Source organism: Dufourea novaeangliae, unplaced genomic scaffold (assembly GCF_001272555.1).
Source record: "Dufourea novaeangliae isolate 0120121106 unplaced genomic scaffold, ASM127255v1 scaffold21, whole genome shotgun sequence".
Lineage (NCBI taxonomy): Eukaryota > Metazoa > Arthropoda > Insecta > Hymenoptera > Halictidae > Dufourea > Dufourea novaeangliae.
In genome coordinates this window covers 4,676,412-4,694,277 of record NW_015373910.1, presented here as the reverse complement: position 1 = coordinate 4,694,277, position 17,866 = coordinate 4,676,412, and the positions used below count along the sequence as shown (strand labels likewise).

The window sequence follows — 17,866 nt, the reverse complement described above, 5'->3', positions numbered from 1 at the left end:
CAGCCGGAAGAGTACTATATTTACGAAGGCATGAGAAAACAGCCTCGGTGACGTCACTGTTTAAAGGTCTGCCGTCGTGTTCTCCTGGCGGCTATTCGCCCGACGGTTTTATTTCTGCTTGCGGGACTGCGAGGACTGAAGTGTAGAGAGAAAAGGAGAGAGAAAAAGAGGAAAGGAAAGGGAAAAAGAGAGAAAACTAGGTGGAGAGAGAAAGAGGCCACTTCGTCCAAAGGAGAGAAAAGTGGAGGGGAATCGGAAAGAAGTAGATCGAAATCACCTAATTTTTTTTCGATTCGATCGTGATCTAGTAATTAGTCATCCACGTGACACACTGAATCTCGTTTTCATTGGATCCTAGACGCGAGCGCGGAATAATCGCGGCTCGATCACAGCCGAGAATCGTCTCTAGGAGACCGTGGTAGTTGTTTGGCCGGCCGATGTCATACGAAATTTCACGTCCTGGACGCGCGCAACATACGTTCCCCGAGATATTCGATCGCCGTTGAATCCGTTGAAAAATGCACAATCAAACGGAATCGTCCTGCTCTATCGTTTCGTTTTAAGTGTTCGCGCTCGCAAACACGCGAAACGGGGCTTCGATGTCTGAGAGAAAAAGGCATGCTCGAAGTGTTACTGAAACGGTTCGATGCGAAATTTTTCTAATCGACGGGGAATAAAGAAGAAAATTAATAGCAGATGAACTACGTAACGTGGTAGGGATCGTTCGGAGGTAGAAAATTTCTAAATGTAAGTGCGTGCAACCATCGAGAAGCACAAAGAACTTTCTGCTGATATTGAATAAAATTTGTTATTTTCTATTAAATACGATTCTCCTGTTTTGTTAACAGTTCAGTTACATATACATGATCACACGAACACCGAGATCAACCATGGCCGCGAAAAAATCGCAAAAAATCGAGGCCCAAGTGGTCGAGGCTATACGGAGGCTGCAGGCTGTTCAAGGATCGACTACCAGGGAGATTAGCAATTATATTTCTCAAGAATACGACATCCCGAGCGCCGAGATCAGACGACAGGTTCAGATCGCCCTGAAACGCGGTGTTGCGTACGGAATCCTTCAGAAATTGAAAGGGTACGTATACGTTTCTGTCCTGACACACCTTGGCCGAGCACAGCTGACGGGTCTATCGATCCCATTCGGACAAGAGGTGGACAGTTCTATCTACTCTTACTCGCCTTTTTTTATTCACGAAACCTTGGCTCCACGGTTATTAATGCTCGGCAGTCTTAAGTTTCCCCCAAATTTTCCTTCAACACTAGCTCTGCACGTGTAGACCCTTTCTTGTCCACTAGAGACCCAAATCTTCTATGGCCCTGTTAGGTGTGCTACCCCATATTCTTCCCACTGACTTTACATCTCTTCTTTCTCTTTCTTTTTCTATTAAAGGTCATCATCAAATGTTAATTACGTGGTACATCAATGTTTGTCAATACTATTTCTCGTTCACCAGGGGATGTTACACGTACAACCTGGACTTCCTCGACAGACACCAGGCGCACAGCGCGGCAGAAACTGGCGTGGATATGCGGTCACGCAAACGGAGACGAAGTCGTAGACGGCGAGGCCGTTCCAGGAGGCGTAGATCAGGCAGAAGGAGAAAACGACGCGGCTCTAGGCGTAGATCCAGGCGTAGAAGACGATCTCGTCGTAGGCGTAGCAGACGAAGGAGGAGGCCAGACGTGCCTCGGGACATCGACACCCTGGACGTGAACACGTTGCCCAAACAACCGAGGAGAAGCCACAGCCTCTTAAGAAAAGAGTCCCCGCAAAGCCAGGCGTCCAGCGTGTCGGACGCGTTGGACGAGAAACAAGAAGACTGATCCTCCTCGAAAGCCTGCCGAACAATCGATCGATCTCGAACCGAGCAAGACATCACCACCAGTGCAAAGATTGACCCAAGAGAAAAGATACCAGGAGAGGTAGTAAAGAGCACCCACAGCTGATAAAACACATTTATTTCTTGGTCCATCGGTCTTACGTGTCCATTTTCTATCCACTTTTCTTGGGCATGATATTCCTTTATCCGCGAATACACTATCTTGGGATGAGTATATTATAGGGTGACCTGTCCAGGCAATGAACCATCCCCTAGTGAATGAACAGTACATATGAAAACGAGTAAATTAAGTTACTGTCATAAGTGAATGATTGAATATTGATTTCTCTCAGTTCCTTTTTTTGCACGGGTCACGCCATGGTAAATTGATGGGAAAAAAACCGCATTTTCAAAAAAAAAAATACATTTCTTTATTTTTTTCACAGGCCAACGCAGGAGCTACCGGGGGAACTGAAAGAAAATTCTTGTGGAAGTCGTGTCTGAATATATCGTCCTTTCGATTAATCTATTTATCATTTTTTCTACCTGAGTTTATGTATATACACATTTGCGACGTCCAGTTATATTTTTATACAAACATGTAGTGACAATAAATTTTGTGACCATTTCCATATATACATTTGTGCAACATAGAAAAAAAATTAATTTTAAACATTAAACGTTCAATACCGAAGTAACACCCATGAAAAGTTCCTTTAACTCTTGGAAAAAAAAAATAGAAACTTCAATTAGTTATCGGAAGCAGTTTAGATTACTAGAAAACTTTGATTACGGACTTCAACAGTGTTGGCATTGTAAAGTAAACAGATAAGGAATTACACAAGAATAAAAATTTTTACTCTTACATTTTTCAATATATTTTCATGAAAGTTTTATCAACAAATTGAAGAGATTCTGCCGATGAAAATGAGTCCAAACACGACGTAATTTGGAATATATACTACTATCAACAAGTTTCTCGAGAATTATCAAGAATTCAAAATACAGAAAAAAAATTTCTAACAAAAAAGGTTAAGCTCTTCAAATAAAAGAAATACAGAATAAAATTTCTCGTGAGAAATGGAAAGTATCGAGAAATCAGACACGCTATATAGGAACAGAACCCGTGCTCGTCGACGACGGCCCTGCTTGCGGCCTTGTTGGCTAATGATAGTCTCGCTAATGATGCGTCCGTACACGCACACGTGTAGTAGTCCCGGTAACGCGTGACTATTTCACCTAGCTGCTGCTGCCTCTGCTCTGCGCTAGGATAACCGAGTTGCGGCAAGAGAGACGGTTTGACAATAAAAGTGGCAAGATCAGTGCGCGGCGACCGGTTCGAAACAGCTTCAGCGCGTCGTTGTTTTCCCTCCCCCAAAGACCGCAAGATTTATTCGGATCGCGTGAATATTTTGGATACGATGCTCCTGGAGCCTGGCCAGAAACCGTGTATAAAGTTGAACGGTGCATTACAAATGATTACAATTCTCGGATGGGCTGTGAGTATAATCGCGCAGCGTTCCTGCGGCCGAATCACTGGCGACCGATCGGTGAATAAATTCGGCGAACTATTCGTAGAGCTCGAACTATTTGAATATTTTATAAGTATTCGAATACATACTACGAATAAACTTCGAATACTTCAGTATTCGAATACTACGAATAAACTTCGAATACTTCAGTATTCGAATACTACGAATAAACTTCGAATACTCGAGTATTCGAATACTACGAATAAACATCGAATACTTGAGTATTCGACTACGAATAAACTTCGAATACTTACTACCATATTCAAATACTCGAGTAATTAAAGTTGACTGTCGTATCTACTTTGCTTTCTTTAAACAAAAAGCTTCGTAAGTGTCACCATGTATTTCCAGTCGTTAATGGAAAAACGGGTCTTAATACACCATGTCTCCACAGTACACCTTACCTGACGATCCTGCTTCGCCACGATATTGAGCTACAGATCTCTGTATAATCGCGGAGATATCCACACGACACGTAAATAACGAACGATCACGCGCGTCGATAATTCTATCTCGAATGAAATCGTCGCTCGGCATAATTACTCGAGATACGTGGATAAAGCGACTCGTTAAGGCCCGTTTACACGTTCAAAGAATCCGCGCGAACTGACGTGTGCATTCACACTTCCGCAAACAAACATTGATTTTACAAATTTTTCTTCATTTTCATCAATATTCTCCATTTTAATAGAATAGCAAGTACAGTGCTTAATTAAAAACAAACACTAGTCAGTTTACACAACAAAAAAATTTTTTCAAAAATTTTTAAAAATTATTTTGATTACACGGCAATGCAGATAGTAACTATGCCAGGTAGAGTGAACGTACAATGCACTAGTCAGTTTGCGCCAACTATTTGAACGTGTAAACGGGCCTTTAGGAAAGGTCGCAACGAGCAGGTATGTATACAGAGTGTCCCATTTAAATCGTCCCACTCAAATATCTCCGAAACTATTGATGATACTAAAAAATGTTTCAGATAAAAGTTATATGGTATCTGGGGGCACAGTTTCTGATATGATGACCTAACCTCTTCGCTCGTTAGATCGAGTATAATCGTCGCTAGTCCAGGACTGTTGTTTGCACAGTTTTCGCTCGGTTCTCGTCGGTACGTTTTCTTATTTCTGTGCCCCGTTTCTTCGCATACACTCGAGAGCGCGCTGGATGGTTGTGTGTCACACGAGTTTAAACGGACAGTCGGGCTAATGTGATTGGACGAATCGTACAAGTGTGCGGCCGGACAGGAAGCCTTTACACATCTCGTGCCTGAAAAATATGGCTTCCCCGTCAAGGTTGCTGGACGGCATCGAACGGAAAGTCGGAAGGATCGAATACGTTTTTCGAAACTCCTTAATCCCTTTCCCTTAAAAATTTGTCCAATTATCAATTTCTATTTAAATAAAATCGACAAGTTGCAAAATTTTCGATTGCTCGAGCTAAATAATCGTACGAACTACTAAATTTTGATTCTGGAACACTATTTACCGATCCAACGTTCGCTTCCTCGAAAAAAAGAAAATGGCCGCCAACAAGTGCGCGAGAATTTTGAACGGGGAAACCGAAAGAGGGCGAGGCAAGCTTGCGCGCGCGCGCGCGCGCGCATCGCCGAGAAAATGAACGGGAATAATATTCGGCATTGGAGCTGCGCCAAAAACGGCGAAAAGCAGATTTCGGCTAAGTGCATCGCCGCGTTGTTTCACCTGAATTTTAGTGTTACCATGTGAAATACCGCGAGCGCGTGGTCACGTGGCTAACGTCGCGCGGTCACGTGCCATACGGGGCGGATTCTCATGTGACGTCCGGCGTTTAAAAACAGGGCGCGATCGTGAACGCTCACGTGGTCTATCCACGCTGTGTTCTTCGTCGCCTATTGGCCCGATTCAACCGTGAAATAATTTAGGGTACCCCTAATTAAAATTATTTCAGGCAAAAAAAAATATTTTTGAACTATTTATTTTGCAATTGTATTAAAGAAATGCAATTTTGTAATAGTAGAACCTCATTGAAAAATTTGAAAAGAAATTAGGATAAGGTATTATTTGTCCTCTTCATGAACAAATTTTCAAAAATATGGACATTTTAAAATTGGCCATATGAAAATTATAATGTACTTCGACACAGCGTTAACTTCAATTAATTTTCATTATGGCCAATTTTGAAGTGTCCTTAGTTTTTTTAATTTGTCCATAAAGAGGACAAATTGGGCAATAGGACCCCCGTCTATCAAAGGTTAGGTGAATCGCAAGGTTCGTCTATGGAGAACAAAGTACACCGCGAATTTCCTCTGCAAAAAACTACACGAACTGCAAAATTTCAGGAACACTGATAGTTGACAGATGATTTAACCCCATTCACTGCTTATATACTTTCTATTAACACTCTGATTAACACATTACAGGCCAAGCGTTCTGTTGCTATCCGCCGCTCAAGGCTCGTTTTTATGATTTGTGTATACTCGAAACATATCATTCATTTACTGTAACATCGTCATAACCAAAAATGAGCAATTTTTGAGTTATTAGTATAGGAAAACTGTTGTTATCTGTACATTATATCAATTGAATCCTGTAAGTGAGCTTCGAAAACTTACCACATAAAAATAGTTACTTCAATATCGTGTTCGTTCAAAATTATATCGATCAAAACACTTTCAAACTCGTTTTCCCCAAAATCAGAATTTTTAAGTGAATCAAACACCCCTAAATGCAGGGACTTCTACCGAAACGTAAAATACCGGTATTATTGGTTGTACCTTCGTATATAACCCTATATAAATCCTACCCTTATAGAAATCGAAAAAATACTGGTATTTATTTCGGTTTTCGGTAATATATCGGTTTCGGTATAGCTTCGATGGCATAATATCGGTATCAAAATCATACCGATTTAAGTCCCTGTCGAAGTGTCCCAAACTCAACAACAGCATCTGTAGAATCGGTATTATACAGTTTGGAAAACCGTACAATTCATCGTTCCTCTTGTCCCCTAGACTAAACGAACGCGACAACCGTCCGTTTTCCATTTCTAATCAGACCGACTTTAAATCACAGCCGCTATCTTATCGTCGGAGTCCCTTTTACAGGATCGTAAATAGACGCTGGAGCAGAAACAGTCCACGTGGCAAACCTTCGCGCGCCACGGGATCGTAAATTATTTAAGCGGTCGTAATAATGAGTAAGCGGGTTATGACCAGATAAGACTCGTCCCGGCGCAAGCTTGCTGCTTATTGCACCTCGAGGATGCTAACGAGTTCGAGTGGCGTGGACAGTTGGGGGAGAGAGCAGTTCTTCTTCGTTCGAGGTCGTCGCAGTTTTTCTCACAATCTTCATTTGTTGATTCGAAAGTATCTACAGATAATAATTTCAACCATCCAGATTCTAGAAGGAACATTTTGATTGCGATTGGATCTATTATCGAAAAAAATCTATACTTGTATTGTGAATTGGGCAAAATGTAATCTAATTACAAACCCAAATCACAATTAAAATGTAATTGCAAGACAATTACATTTACATTGTAATTAACTATATTACATTTAAAATAGAAATTACAATGTATTTGTGAAATTACACTGTAATTGTAATTGTCCCAAAATTATAATGCATTTACGTTGTAATTGCGATTTAGATTTTGCCCAACTCTGTTATGGATCCTATTCCTGATCACTTAAGAGTAACTACAGTGATCCCTTGATGAGTGCGACACCATCCAAGTTATTAAAAAACTATATAAGATGGAATAAAGAACTATATTTCGTTAAAAAAACCGTGTAAAAATGTCACGAACATTTATATTTAAATACACATAAATATTTGACAGCAAAATAAAATTCATACACATTTCAATTAAATTCTAAATAAAACAAAATCCAACCCTGAATTAATTTGTTTATGAAACATTTTAAATTGAATCTCATTTATTTTAAACATTTGGCTTTTGTGTCACAGTCAGCAACTTTTAGATATTTTAGTGCGACTCTTTATCTAACTATTGGGTGTCAAGGAGTGATTTAACTGCAAAATAGTGTACTGATATACTTCACTGCATGATAAAATTGAAGCTGTTATCAATGTGTGAGTTAATTTGACAAAATAACTTATTTTGCCCATCACCGCCTTACGTGAACTAATAAGTGAATCTTCGTGAACTATCTTTCTTCCTTTTGTTACATTTGCATTACAAAGACAGTTTTTTTCTTCGACCATGTTATTTCAAAATCGTGTAGAAAGAGATACATGTGCTCACTTTTGACTCTTATATGATTGCCTTTAAAAAAAAATGAAGTTGAAGCTGACACGATCAGCGCCAACATTTCAAGAACGGATATCGAAATATCCTCCGCTTCCTCCTTACCAGACAATGCACGCACACTTCCGGTTCTGACCCCTACTCGAATAATCCTATCGACAGTCTCGAATTAATTACAGAACCTTTTTCCGAGGCTATTATAAACTAGAATTAACAGGGCCTGTTATTATCTAGAAATTACGAGTACCACAACCTGGAACTTTGATATTAGATATGGAATGGAGATCAGGAAGAATCGATCCTTCGTATTCGATAACACTTTTATTTCAATTTGTTTCATTTTTTTAACGAAAGAAGGAAAATATCTGTTTGATTCCTGTTTCTGTAAAATAATCTGGGGAAAATCTAAATTCACATAATTATTCACAATGGAATTTTTAAGAGTATTTAAGAAAACTAACGAATCGATCAGTCTTGCTATACTTTACGAAGAAGAAAGGCAAGAAAGACCCTTTTCTTAGATTTTGGAAGGTGAAATATTTCTCACAGAAGAAAAATTGCAGACAATTATCAACATGTTACATGTTGGATTAAGGAGAAACTCGGGAATTAGGTCTCACTGATTATTCTGAACGATATGTCGTGTCGCAAGATAACCAGAAAATGATTCTTACAGAATAGAACCGATAAGAATTATAGTATAAGTAACGTCAAAAAGTAACATTGTTGACCACATAGGAAACGAATAGCATCATAAATTACCGACATTATTAATACGACAGCAAGCCAACAGATTTATGAAGTAAGTTCTTCAGTTAGGCTGAACAATAGGTCTGAAAGCCCTGTGCAAGCAAACAGTGAGAACATTGAACTGACGAACAGACCAAGACGTCCACAGCCCATATATCAAATAATTCTACTGTCCCACCGTCCAAAGCATGACTGCCTTAGCTCCCAGGTTAACTTACAACCTCTTCCACCATGCATAAATCCCAGCTCGCAGAGGTTCATTGTAGAGGTCTAAACCAACGATCAGCGACCTGAAGTAGGTGGGTCAAATTATTAGAAACACCTGCATGAACTGACTATGTTACAATTTTAACTGTTTTCTCTATTACTACATACGTTAAAATACACAATCCTAACAATACAATGTCGACTGATTCTACACAGACCCAAGAAAAAACATTTTTGGTAATATACTTGATGTTAAATATTCGCTAAACAAAATTTTCTATCCAATAAATTAACAACTTTTAAATTGACAAATTAGGTTTTTGAGGCCTACGGTGGCAGCGGCACTGTACGAATTAATAACTTCCACACTTTTGGGTTTTATGCGAAGAAAAATGTGTTGCATGTAACGCTAAAAGTAATGCAAAATCCGGGATCACGAGTCGGAAGCGCAAGTAGAGCCGGAACGGTTCCCCTGAACGTGTTTGCACGCCGATAATACCGTCCAACAACCCAACGATCCAATGCGATCGATTCGGAGTCGTGCTCCGTACACCCCCTCAAGTGAGTTCAACGTGACACACACAAACACACAGCACATATGTCTGAGGAATGAAAGTGTCCAGGAGCTAACCCAACGATTCTGTCTCGGTACACTTCCTCTCGTCTCGAAGTGTAATACTTCAGTATTTCAAGGCTTCATGAGTTTAGGACTCCAAGGCTTCAACATTTTAATATTTCAATACTTTAGGACTTCAGAACTTCAAGACTAGAACTTCAGAACTACAAGTTTAGGACTTCTGTACTTCAAGACTTTAGGACTTCATTACTTCAGACCTTTAGTACTTTAGGGCCTCAGGACTTTAGGACTTCATTACTTGAAGGCTTCAGGACTTCGTTACTTCAATACTTTAGTACTTCAATACTTTAGGACTTCATTACTTCAGAACGCTAGGGCTTTAGGGCTTCATTACTCCAGCACTGTAGAACATTAGCACTTCAGGACCTCAGAACTTCAATCCTATTCTCGCGACGCTGGAATAATCAAGAGGGAGCCAGTACTCGGCAGCAAAAGGAGGTGAACAATCGGCGAGAGCCAGGTCTTGAATCGATAAAACAGAGGCTGGTCCGCCAAGTGAAGATGTCCCTGGCGGACACGTATGCCTACGTTCAGGGCACACACGTTAAGACCATCGTTCTCGCCGGCTGAAAACACGGTACGACGCCGATCGGCGTTTCGGCCGCGAGAGTACCGCGCGGCGAGGTCAGACGCGAGGAAAGAGAAGAGAGAGAGGCAGCAGCGGCAAGTCTTGTCGTTTCGCCGCAAACCCGAAAATATCCGTGTCGACCGGTATGTTGAAACCTGGCATAAGCTTTGGCCGGCTGCCAGAAGAGCGGCACCACTCGGTTGGAGGCCACGCCAGGCCAGAGGCGAGCGGCCTCGCCCGCTCCGAAACGTCCACGGCGACTAGGCCTCTACGAAAAAAAAAAAATAAAAAAGACCGTGTGCCGCCGTCGCTGCTCTCAAGTTGAAGACCGCTCGAATGACATTTCTTAAGAACGAAATCGATCCTCGGCTCACGGGGGACTGACCCCCTCTCATTCCCTCCCACCCTAATGGCCAACCGGATGCTACTAGCTACACTTGCAAGAGGAATTCGGTAACCTGAAAAGTCAGTGATTTTTTTTTGAAATTTTGCAGGTTTGTCCGGAACCTGAATAGAAGCTTCGAGGAATTTTTCGTTCTTGCTGATAGTCGATTCTTCAGGGTGAAACCACCCCTTCAAAGTTAATGTGGGTTTTCCTATTTTATTGAATATCTTGAAAATTATAGTAGATAGAAAAAGATTGTTGCAATGAAAATTTCGTTGCTTCTTATGCTCTATAACACTGTACGATGAGATTGTTGAAACTTTGTTTTTAAATAATCTACTATAGTTTTCGAGGTGTACAGAAAAATAGGAATATACACATTAACCTTCAAGGGATGGTTTCACCCTGAAGAATCGAAGATTAGCAAAAACGAAAAGTTTCCTGATGCTTCTATCGAGGTCCCTTACAATCCTACGGAGTTCAAAAAAAGAGTCACAATTTTCGAGGTACGAATCACTATTCGAGGGCACAAGATTTACGGTTGTTGAGGAACTTCCAAGCTTTTTGGCCCAAAAGGAATTCGATTTCTTTAAGGGGTAGACCTGCTGGATAATAGTCATCTGCAATTTGATAACTGTTGCGTCGCGAGGTCTTCATCGCCTAAGAACTTCGCGACTGCGCACGCCGAATTAAATTGCTAAGAACCTTTAAAATTTCGCAAAGAAGAGGATTCCTCATCTAGAAGAGACCTGTTCAGGGCGATTGATCTATATACTCGTCAGACTGAAGAAAAGAAAAATTGGGTTTACTGACAGCAAGGAATATCGCTCGTACTGCACACGCCGAATTAAATTGCTAAGAACCTTTAAAATTTCGCAAAGAAGAGGATTCCTCATCTATAAGAGACCTGTTCAGGGCGATTGATCTATATACTCGTCAACTGAAGAAAAGAAAAATTGGGTTTACTGACAGCAAGGAATATCGCTCAGATTACTTTTTTTGACGAAAGACTGCCTTCTTTCGGAGAAAATAGACCCTCTAGTACTGATAAAGTAGAACTCGAACGTTCCCTAATTCTTGGAAGAGAAATATAAACGCCCAGAAATCGTACAGCTAAAATATCCTGAAACAGACTCGTTTAGGTCTCCAAAAAACAGGCTAGTCTGTCTGATTATCAACAGAGTCTAGGAAAAATAGGCAGCTAGGAGTGAAAGGTTACATCCTTTGACCTTTGCTCAGGGAAGAAATCGATTCCGTCCACGGTTCTCTGATGTTCACCCAGGAACGATTGAGTGGATAGAAATGTTGTTTGAATATCATAAAAACTAAAATCTAATTCGAAGCATCAACAGGTTCGATCTGATTACAGGAAACCCTCGATGATTGTTCGAAGGCTCCTGAACATTAAATATTTCATAAAGTAATTGCCATGTGCGACTGAAACAAATATCATTGGCTTCAGAATTCCAAGGTCTATCAGTATGTCAAACCACATTAAAAAATCACCGTTACACCTGGGGACGTCTCCTTGTCAGTATCGAGGAACCATAGGACACTCATAGAAAATTTACTGTATTAATAGGGTTTGTTCAATCTGCAGTTCGTTTAAATCACTCAAACAGAGACTGAAGTCTGTGACATGATTGGAAATCACCCTCTAACGACTTATTCTGAATGAGAAAGATAGACCAACTCGAGGACAGACGAGACAAATCAAGAGAAACACGTCAATCAATGCACGGAAAAAGGCGACCACATGCCGTTCAAGTTGATCCCTTTCGTGCCGTCGCACGTGGATCATTAAGCTGGCTGACACATCCTTTTCCTTGATCTTCGACCAAAGAGCACGGAGCTAATCTGACTTTTTAATATATCTTGAATAACAATCTTCGGAAAACCTAATTCAGCCGGATGAAAATCGGGCTGTATGTTCTTCTAAAAAAAAATTCCTCGATTCGCATATACTCTTCACAGGTGTCCACGTGTAGTCGCGTGTTATTAAACAGGTTTAGGTGATTTCGTCAGATGTGCCAGAAACGTGGAAGATCGTGGACAAATACCGATCCACGAGATTTTTTCTCGAGGAAAAAGGTCGAGACCCTAGTAGACTTGCCTTGATAGACGACACCATGTCGTTAATTATCCCAGAGAAGTAGGAGAAATATTTCTTTCACTGAAAACGTGTCGATTATCTATGTTAACGGTTAATCCGTTAAATTTACCAAAGGTACAAGACTACTAATTAACTATTTATAAAACTACAAACAATTATTTTTAACTTCTTAATAATTATTCAGCAAATATCGATAAGAGTTTCGTGTAATCTCACGAACGGATTCTACGTTTCTTCGGCATCCAGCACAGAAAATTACCTACCGCCATATTTTTAATCATTCGTTGACCTTTTAACTGGCCAAGCGGAGTTAACTAGTCGCCAGTGATAAACTGAATAGAAACGAAGTTTGTAATGTCGTTAGGGGAACACTTTATCTAGTCGCTCTTAATGAGCTTATTCCAGACCGTTTTTCCGGGGGCCTTTTTTCTTTTGCCATGCTTCAGTGGGACTACAAAGTGCCTAAAGAGAATTCCTCGTGGAAGTTCACAAGAAATATGTACTTATTTCAATTAAATGTTAAAATGCATGTTAATTTGGCATAAATTTCAGAAATTTCCAAAACTAAATGATAGAAGGCCCTACGCCACTTTTTCCCCTAGTGGAAGCCGACTTTACTCATGAGGGTACTTTTAACCCCCATCCATCCCTCATTTTCCCAACTTGATTTGTTCCTCGGTGGTAAAACATTAATATAACGAAGAGATAAACAGTTACATTTGCAATTTCTCTAAAATAAAAGTCACAGAATTTCAGTTAAATGTATTTACACATGACAGAATAACATCATTTCTTAAGAGAAAAATGGGTTAAATTGACAAAATTCAGGAAAACTGAACATTTTTGAAAATTCTGAATTTGTTCAGAATTAGTTAATACCAATACTGAATTAGTTAATACCTAGTTTTGTTCTTATATTAAACATTTCATAGCAATTATAAGCAATATTACGATCGTCTAATTGTTTCGAACAGCGTATCTAAACTCCACGTTTCGATACTGATTACAAAATCGGAGAGTAGACGATCAAAAAGCGGGGGTAGGCCCAAGCATCAAAACATTGATAACGATAGTAGACCTGGACTTTCTATTTAGTTATCTCAATAACCTGCCTGATTCACGGGACACGGTACTTATCTACGATCGAAATAATAAATCGTTAGAAAATAAACAGAGATTACATTCGTTTAAAACCACGCAATCTAGAGGATTTCGAAAACAGAGTCGATTTCACGGATGTGTCCTTACTCCATTTACATTCCAGTGTATGATATATGTAGTGATGGGCGATAATAAATAAATATTATTTGTTTTCATTTCAATCCTTTGAATCTTAATGTAAATAAAATAACTTCTTCGTACTATGGCAAAATCTTTTATTTTAGAAAATTCTTTTCGATCCAAATAAATTCAGAATTGAATAACAAATCTTGTTCTAAAAAAAAATTTGTTAAACTTCTTCACTCTTAAAAGAAAACTCAGATCTGAAAGGATTAAAGTATATTTACAAATTCTTTCGACATAATCCGTCATCATTCGCATCTACACGTTTTTTGAAAAAAAAAAAAAAAAAAAAAGGCTCAACCGACACGCCTAACGGAATGTAACGCGGCCATAATTGCTGGCAAACGGGGAGAATTGCTCGTTAAACGTTGCGCTCTTCTATCTTTTTTTTCCACGTTTTGTTCGAGGAAAATGACGCACATTAATCGTTCGACGTCACCTTACAATGAGACCTATTCCGCCGCGAGCGTCGTTTCGAACCGTTCGCTGCAAAGCTGAATGGGAAGTAAGCCATTACGTTGAATCGGGGAACTGTCCTTAATTCATCGTCTCTGGGTTTGCGAAGTTATCGCACGGGACAAACGTCCGAAATAATTACCGATCGCGCACTTCGTGTGATTCACACAGGACACGTGAGTTCCTCGTACGAACCACCGATATGTCCTTTATTTATTTAATTATTTATTTATTCGTACGTTCTTTCGAACCGATAGGCAAAGTTGAATCTCGAGCATGCGCAACGATTGCACGAGCTACAATTAGACACCTGAAGCGGACTCGAACCTTGTTCCGTGGATAATGCAGCTAGGCAAGAAAGTCGAATTCATTGCCTCAGTCCGATACGACTGAAAGAACAATCGTCATCGACGATCCACGTGGATACAACAAAAACGATAAATCTTGAGTTTTTAGTTTCTTGGAAATGTCAAGATCGTCAGTCTTTGGATTTTGGATCAACTGGTGATGAGCATGACAAGCGGATTGGTTGAAGAGCAACAACGAGGAGCTGACGGACATCTTGATGAACACTGACTTTTGAGAGATACACAGTTCACGGTGCTTTAAAAATTACACTTTTTCCCGTAGAAATCGAGAAAATAATAGTGAAACAATGTTCAATCTATTATAGTAATAGCTACCAGTAAGTGGCCTCTACTTTTTGGAGTTATATATTTTTTTGTTGGTACTTCCTCTTGTAATTTTATGTGAAAAGTTAGTATTTGCTACACACGTATAAACATTCGCGGTTAATTAAGGGACTAGAACCTTTCCTCGACTCGCGACGGTTTTTTTTCTGTAATGTTGTTAAATGTACTTTAAACCATTATTCGAGGTTACGCATCAATTATCCGAGTCTATGACGGCTGTATTTCCATTTACGGAACTGACGTAAAACTATTAATACCGTTTCAAGTGTCACTGACGGGTAACCTTCTAAATAAATACCACGAATATCATTTTACGTATACCGATAAGTGATCAATCATATTACGTCGTAATTAACATCGAAATTTCCGAAATCAAAAGCAATATAATATTGTCAATAACCTGTAATTTTCATTTTCGAATCTCCGCCATATATAAAGCGAAAAGACCGGGAAGACGTTGAGAATTCAAACTATATCAGCAGACTTACTGACACAATGACTGGCCGAATTTTTCCGTTTGAATAATATCATACGACGAAATACATTCATGAAACACTCGTTACGTCGATCGATACTCTATTATTAATTGTGTTTACAGGGCTGTAAATATTACCGTTTCAAAATTGGTATTTCTCGATAAACGGCGCCGGTCACCGGTTATCACCGTGACATTCTATGTGTATTAAACAGGAACGGTGGAGTTACTTATCGGTACACTTAATAATTCACTTTCCCCTTCCTGCATCCCCTCCCCACTCCGTCTTCTAGATAAAGAGAAAAAGAAGCACGCGTTCGACGATTTTAATCAAAACGATATTCAAACGACGTATCTTGCCGTTTCGATCATGCACGGGGAAACCAAACCAGAAACGACGATCAGTCTCCGATAAACGCGTCTCGATTGTTTCGCCTCGAAATTGTCAATTTCCCCTCGAGTCAATCCTCACATGGCATTAATAGTGCCTCGTTCCATGGCCAAATCGGAAAAGGTTAATACACCGCCCCGCGAGGCGGCCGTATCGAGCCGAACTGAACCGAGCGTGTACAAGCACGAATGCAGGTTGAGCAAGTGAAAGTGAGGTTAGGTTAGTAGCGTCACGTGGTGCACCATGGGGTCCAAACGAGGTTAATCGAGGGACCGAGCGCCGGCGCAACCAATCAACACAAATGCTAACTCTATACTCCTCTGCTGCTCTTTTTTTTCCCTCTTTTACAGCTTATTTTTGCGCGTTGTCTTTTGAACGACCATCTATTTCCCCCACCGGTTTTCCCTCAACGTGCATTGCAGACGTCACCGGGATACCAGAGACCAGGAATCGAGAACGGTACAAGGAAAAAGGTTCGAACGTCACACACGACGAGAAAACATCCATGTGACCGGGGGAAATATAGAATGATCGAGCGGACAGAGAGAACAACACAACACAACTTATACACTTAACGCGTTTGGAAAGAGAGAGAGATGAAACAAAAAATACGTTTCATATTCCGTTGACGGCCGCCAGTCAGCGCTGAAGTAGTATTTTGCGCGAATTTCGAAGAATATCAAGAATCCCTGTTCTAGAAGACGATCGAGCGCGACGGGTTCACCAGAGTGAGAGAGAGAGAAAAGGGCGGGGGAGGGGAAGGGAATGTATATCGAGCCCGCGTCAAGAAGAGCCTTCTAAAGATATACACGCGCGTTGTGAATCGGAATAGATCATCGTGGGTTCAGTACTCACCGATCAGTGGGAAGATACTCGGTTGGTCCAGTAGCGACTTCAGGCTGTTTTCAACGAGGATGGGAGAGGAACGGTCCTTGTCACTCATTTCACGCACTGCGCCACGAAGCCGCACGTTCCGAGGTACAACACGCACACCACACTACTCCGTCCCCCCGTGTTGTACGGAAACACCGCGCGCGATGGTGCACGAGCGAGAGGCGTGTGTATATTAGCTGGGCCTGTGTATGTGTATACGTGCCGTGCACGCGAAACTGCAACTCTGTATGTATGTATATACGTGCGTAGCAGATAGGACAGCAGCACACACGCGTTCAGGCGGTCGGACAGAGAGATGACGGGATTTCTAATGCGAGCAGCGAGGATAGCGCGACGATGGGAACCAATGTGCCTCCCGTGGGACACAATTGAATGACGTTCTTCCAGACCGGCGGAGAGAAAAGGCGCCCGCACCCGAACCTCTCACCTCGTCACGCTGTTTCGACTATCACCCGAGACGGTCGCGGCCCGTTCGAACACTCTGGCCCCACGTTAAAATAAACGCGGAGCGCTACCCTGTGCACGGTGCTCTTGAAAATCAATCTAAAAGTGGCTCGGCTGGTGGCGCAATCTCCTGGCTAACCTCTGGACCGACTCGCGAACAAGTGAACGACGCCTGCCGTACTGATAACGAGCATCGTGTTCGCGTTAGCCTTATCGCGATGCGCGCGCATCCATTCTGACCCCCACCCCACCTCGTCCCCACGCGTCCATACACCACGATTCTCGGCCATGATCACAGAGCAACGGTTTCGCTCGTAAAAACTTTGATCGCGATATGTACATTTCTTTCGTTGCTCTTTATATTCGTTTTCGATTATCGTTTCCGCGTTGATAACGTTTTCTAAATAAACCGTGGATCGTTTATTGTTAAGACTCGGTTATCGTTAAGATTTTTCTTTGTGACTAAAATTCACGCTGGTGTCTCGCTTCGTGCACGAAAATTGTATAAGTCGTCGGGTGTTGTTTCTGAAGGAAATTCTTTATTTGAATTGAAATGTTCGAAGTAGTAACGCGTTGCCTAAATGTGACATGTTTCGTTGAATAAAATTAACGATGACACGACCAGCTGACTGCGGATGTTTATGAGAATTCATGGTTTTTTGATGGGTGATTTATGAACGGAGACTTAAGTAGTGACCTAATTTATCTATTAATTGTTTTGTTTGGTAGAAAGGGAAAGTCCGTGTCGAATAGATTTCATTGAACTTTGTGTCATGCTTTATTCAGTTGCATTCGCCATGAATGCATAATATCTGCAGTCTAGTGGTAATCACAAATTTGAATATATTGAAATACAAGAATTATTCAATATATGGAGCTGTGATTCATTAAAAATCTTAAATCGTTCATGAAACTAAGAGTTTTGCAAGTTTTTTGTACAAAATTTCACACA

General features: G+C 40.8%; 1 protein-coding gene across 1 annotated transcript; it reads left to right on the top strand.

Moving 5' to 3' along the window:
• Positions 1-890: 890 nt before the first annotated feature.
• On the top strand, positions 891-1,877 carry LOC107194173 (cactin-like). The gene is made up of 2 exons (XM_015583744.1): positions 891-1,093; positions 1,473-1,877. The coding sequence occupies exons 1-2, from the start codon at positions 891-893 to the stop codon at positions 1,840-1,842; spliced, it is 573 nt and encodes a 190-aa protein (XP_015439230.1). The 3' UTR covers positions 1,843-1,877.
• The last annotated feature ends 15,989 nt before the right edge of the window (positions 1,878-17,866 follow it).

What these genes read in the sequence shown, in the direction of transcription:
- LOC107194173 (XM_015583744.1), top strand. Translation starts at nt 891, where the DNA reads ATGGCCGCGAAAAAATCGCAAAAAATCGAGGCCCAAGTGGTCGAGGCT. An exon ending in ATCCTTCAGAAATTGAAAGG is followed by an intron (nt 1,094 to 1,472) that starts GTACGTATACGT and finishes CTCGTTCACCAG; the next exon opens with GGGATGTTACACGTACAACC.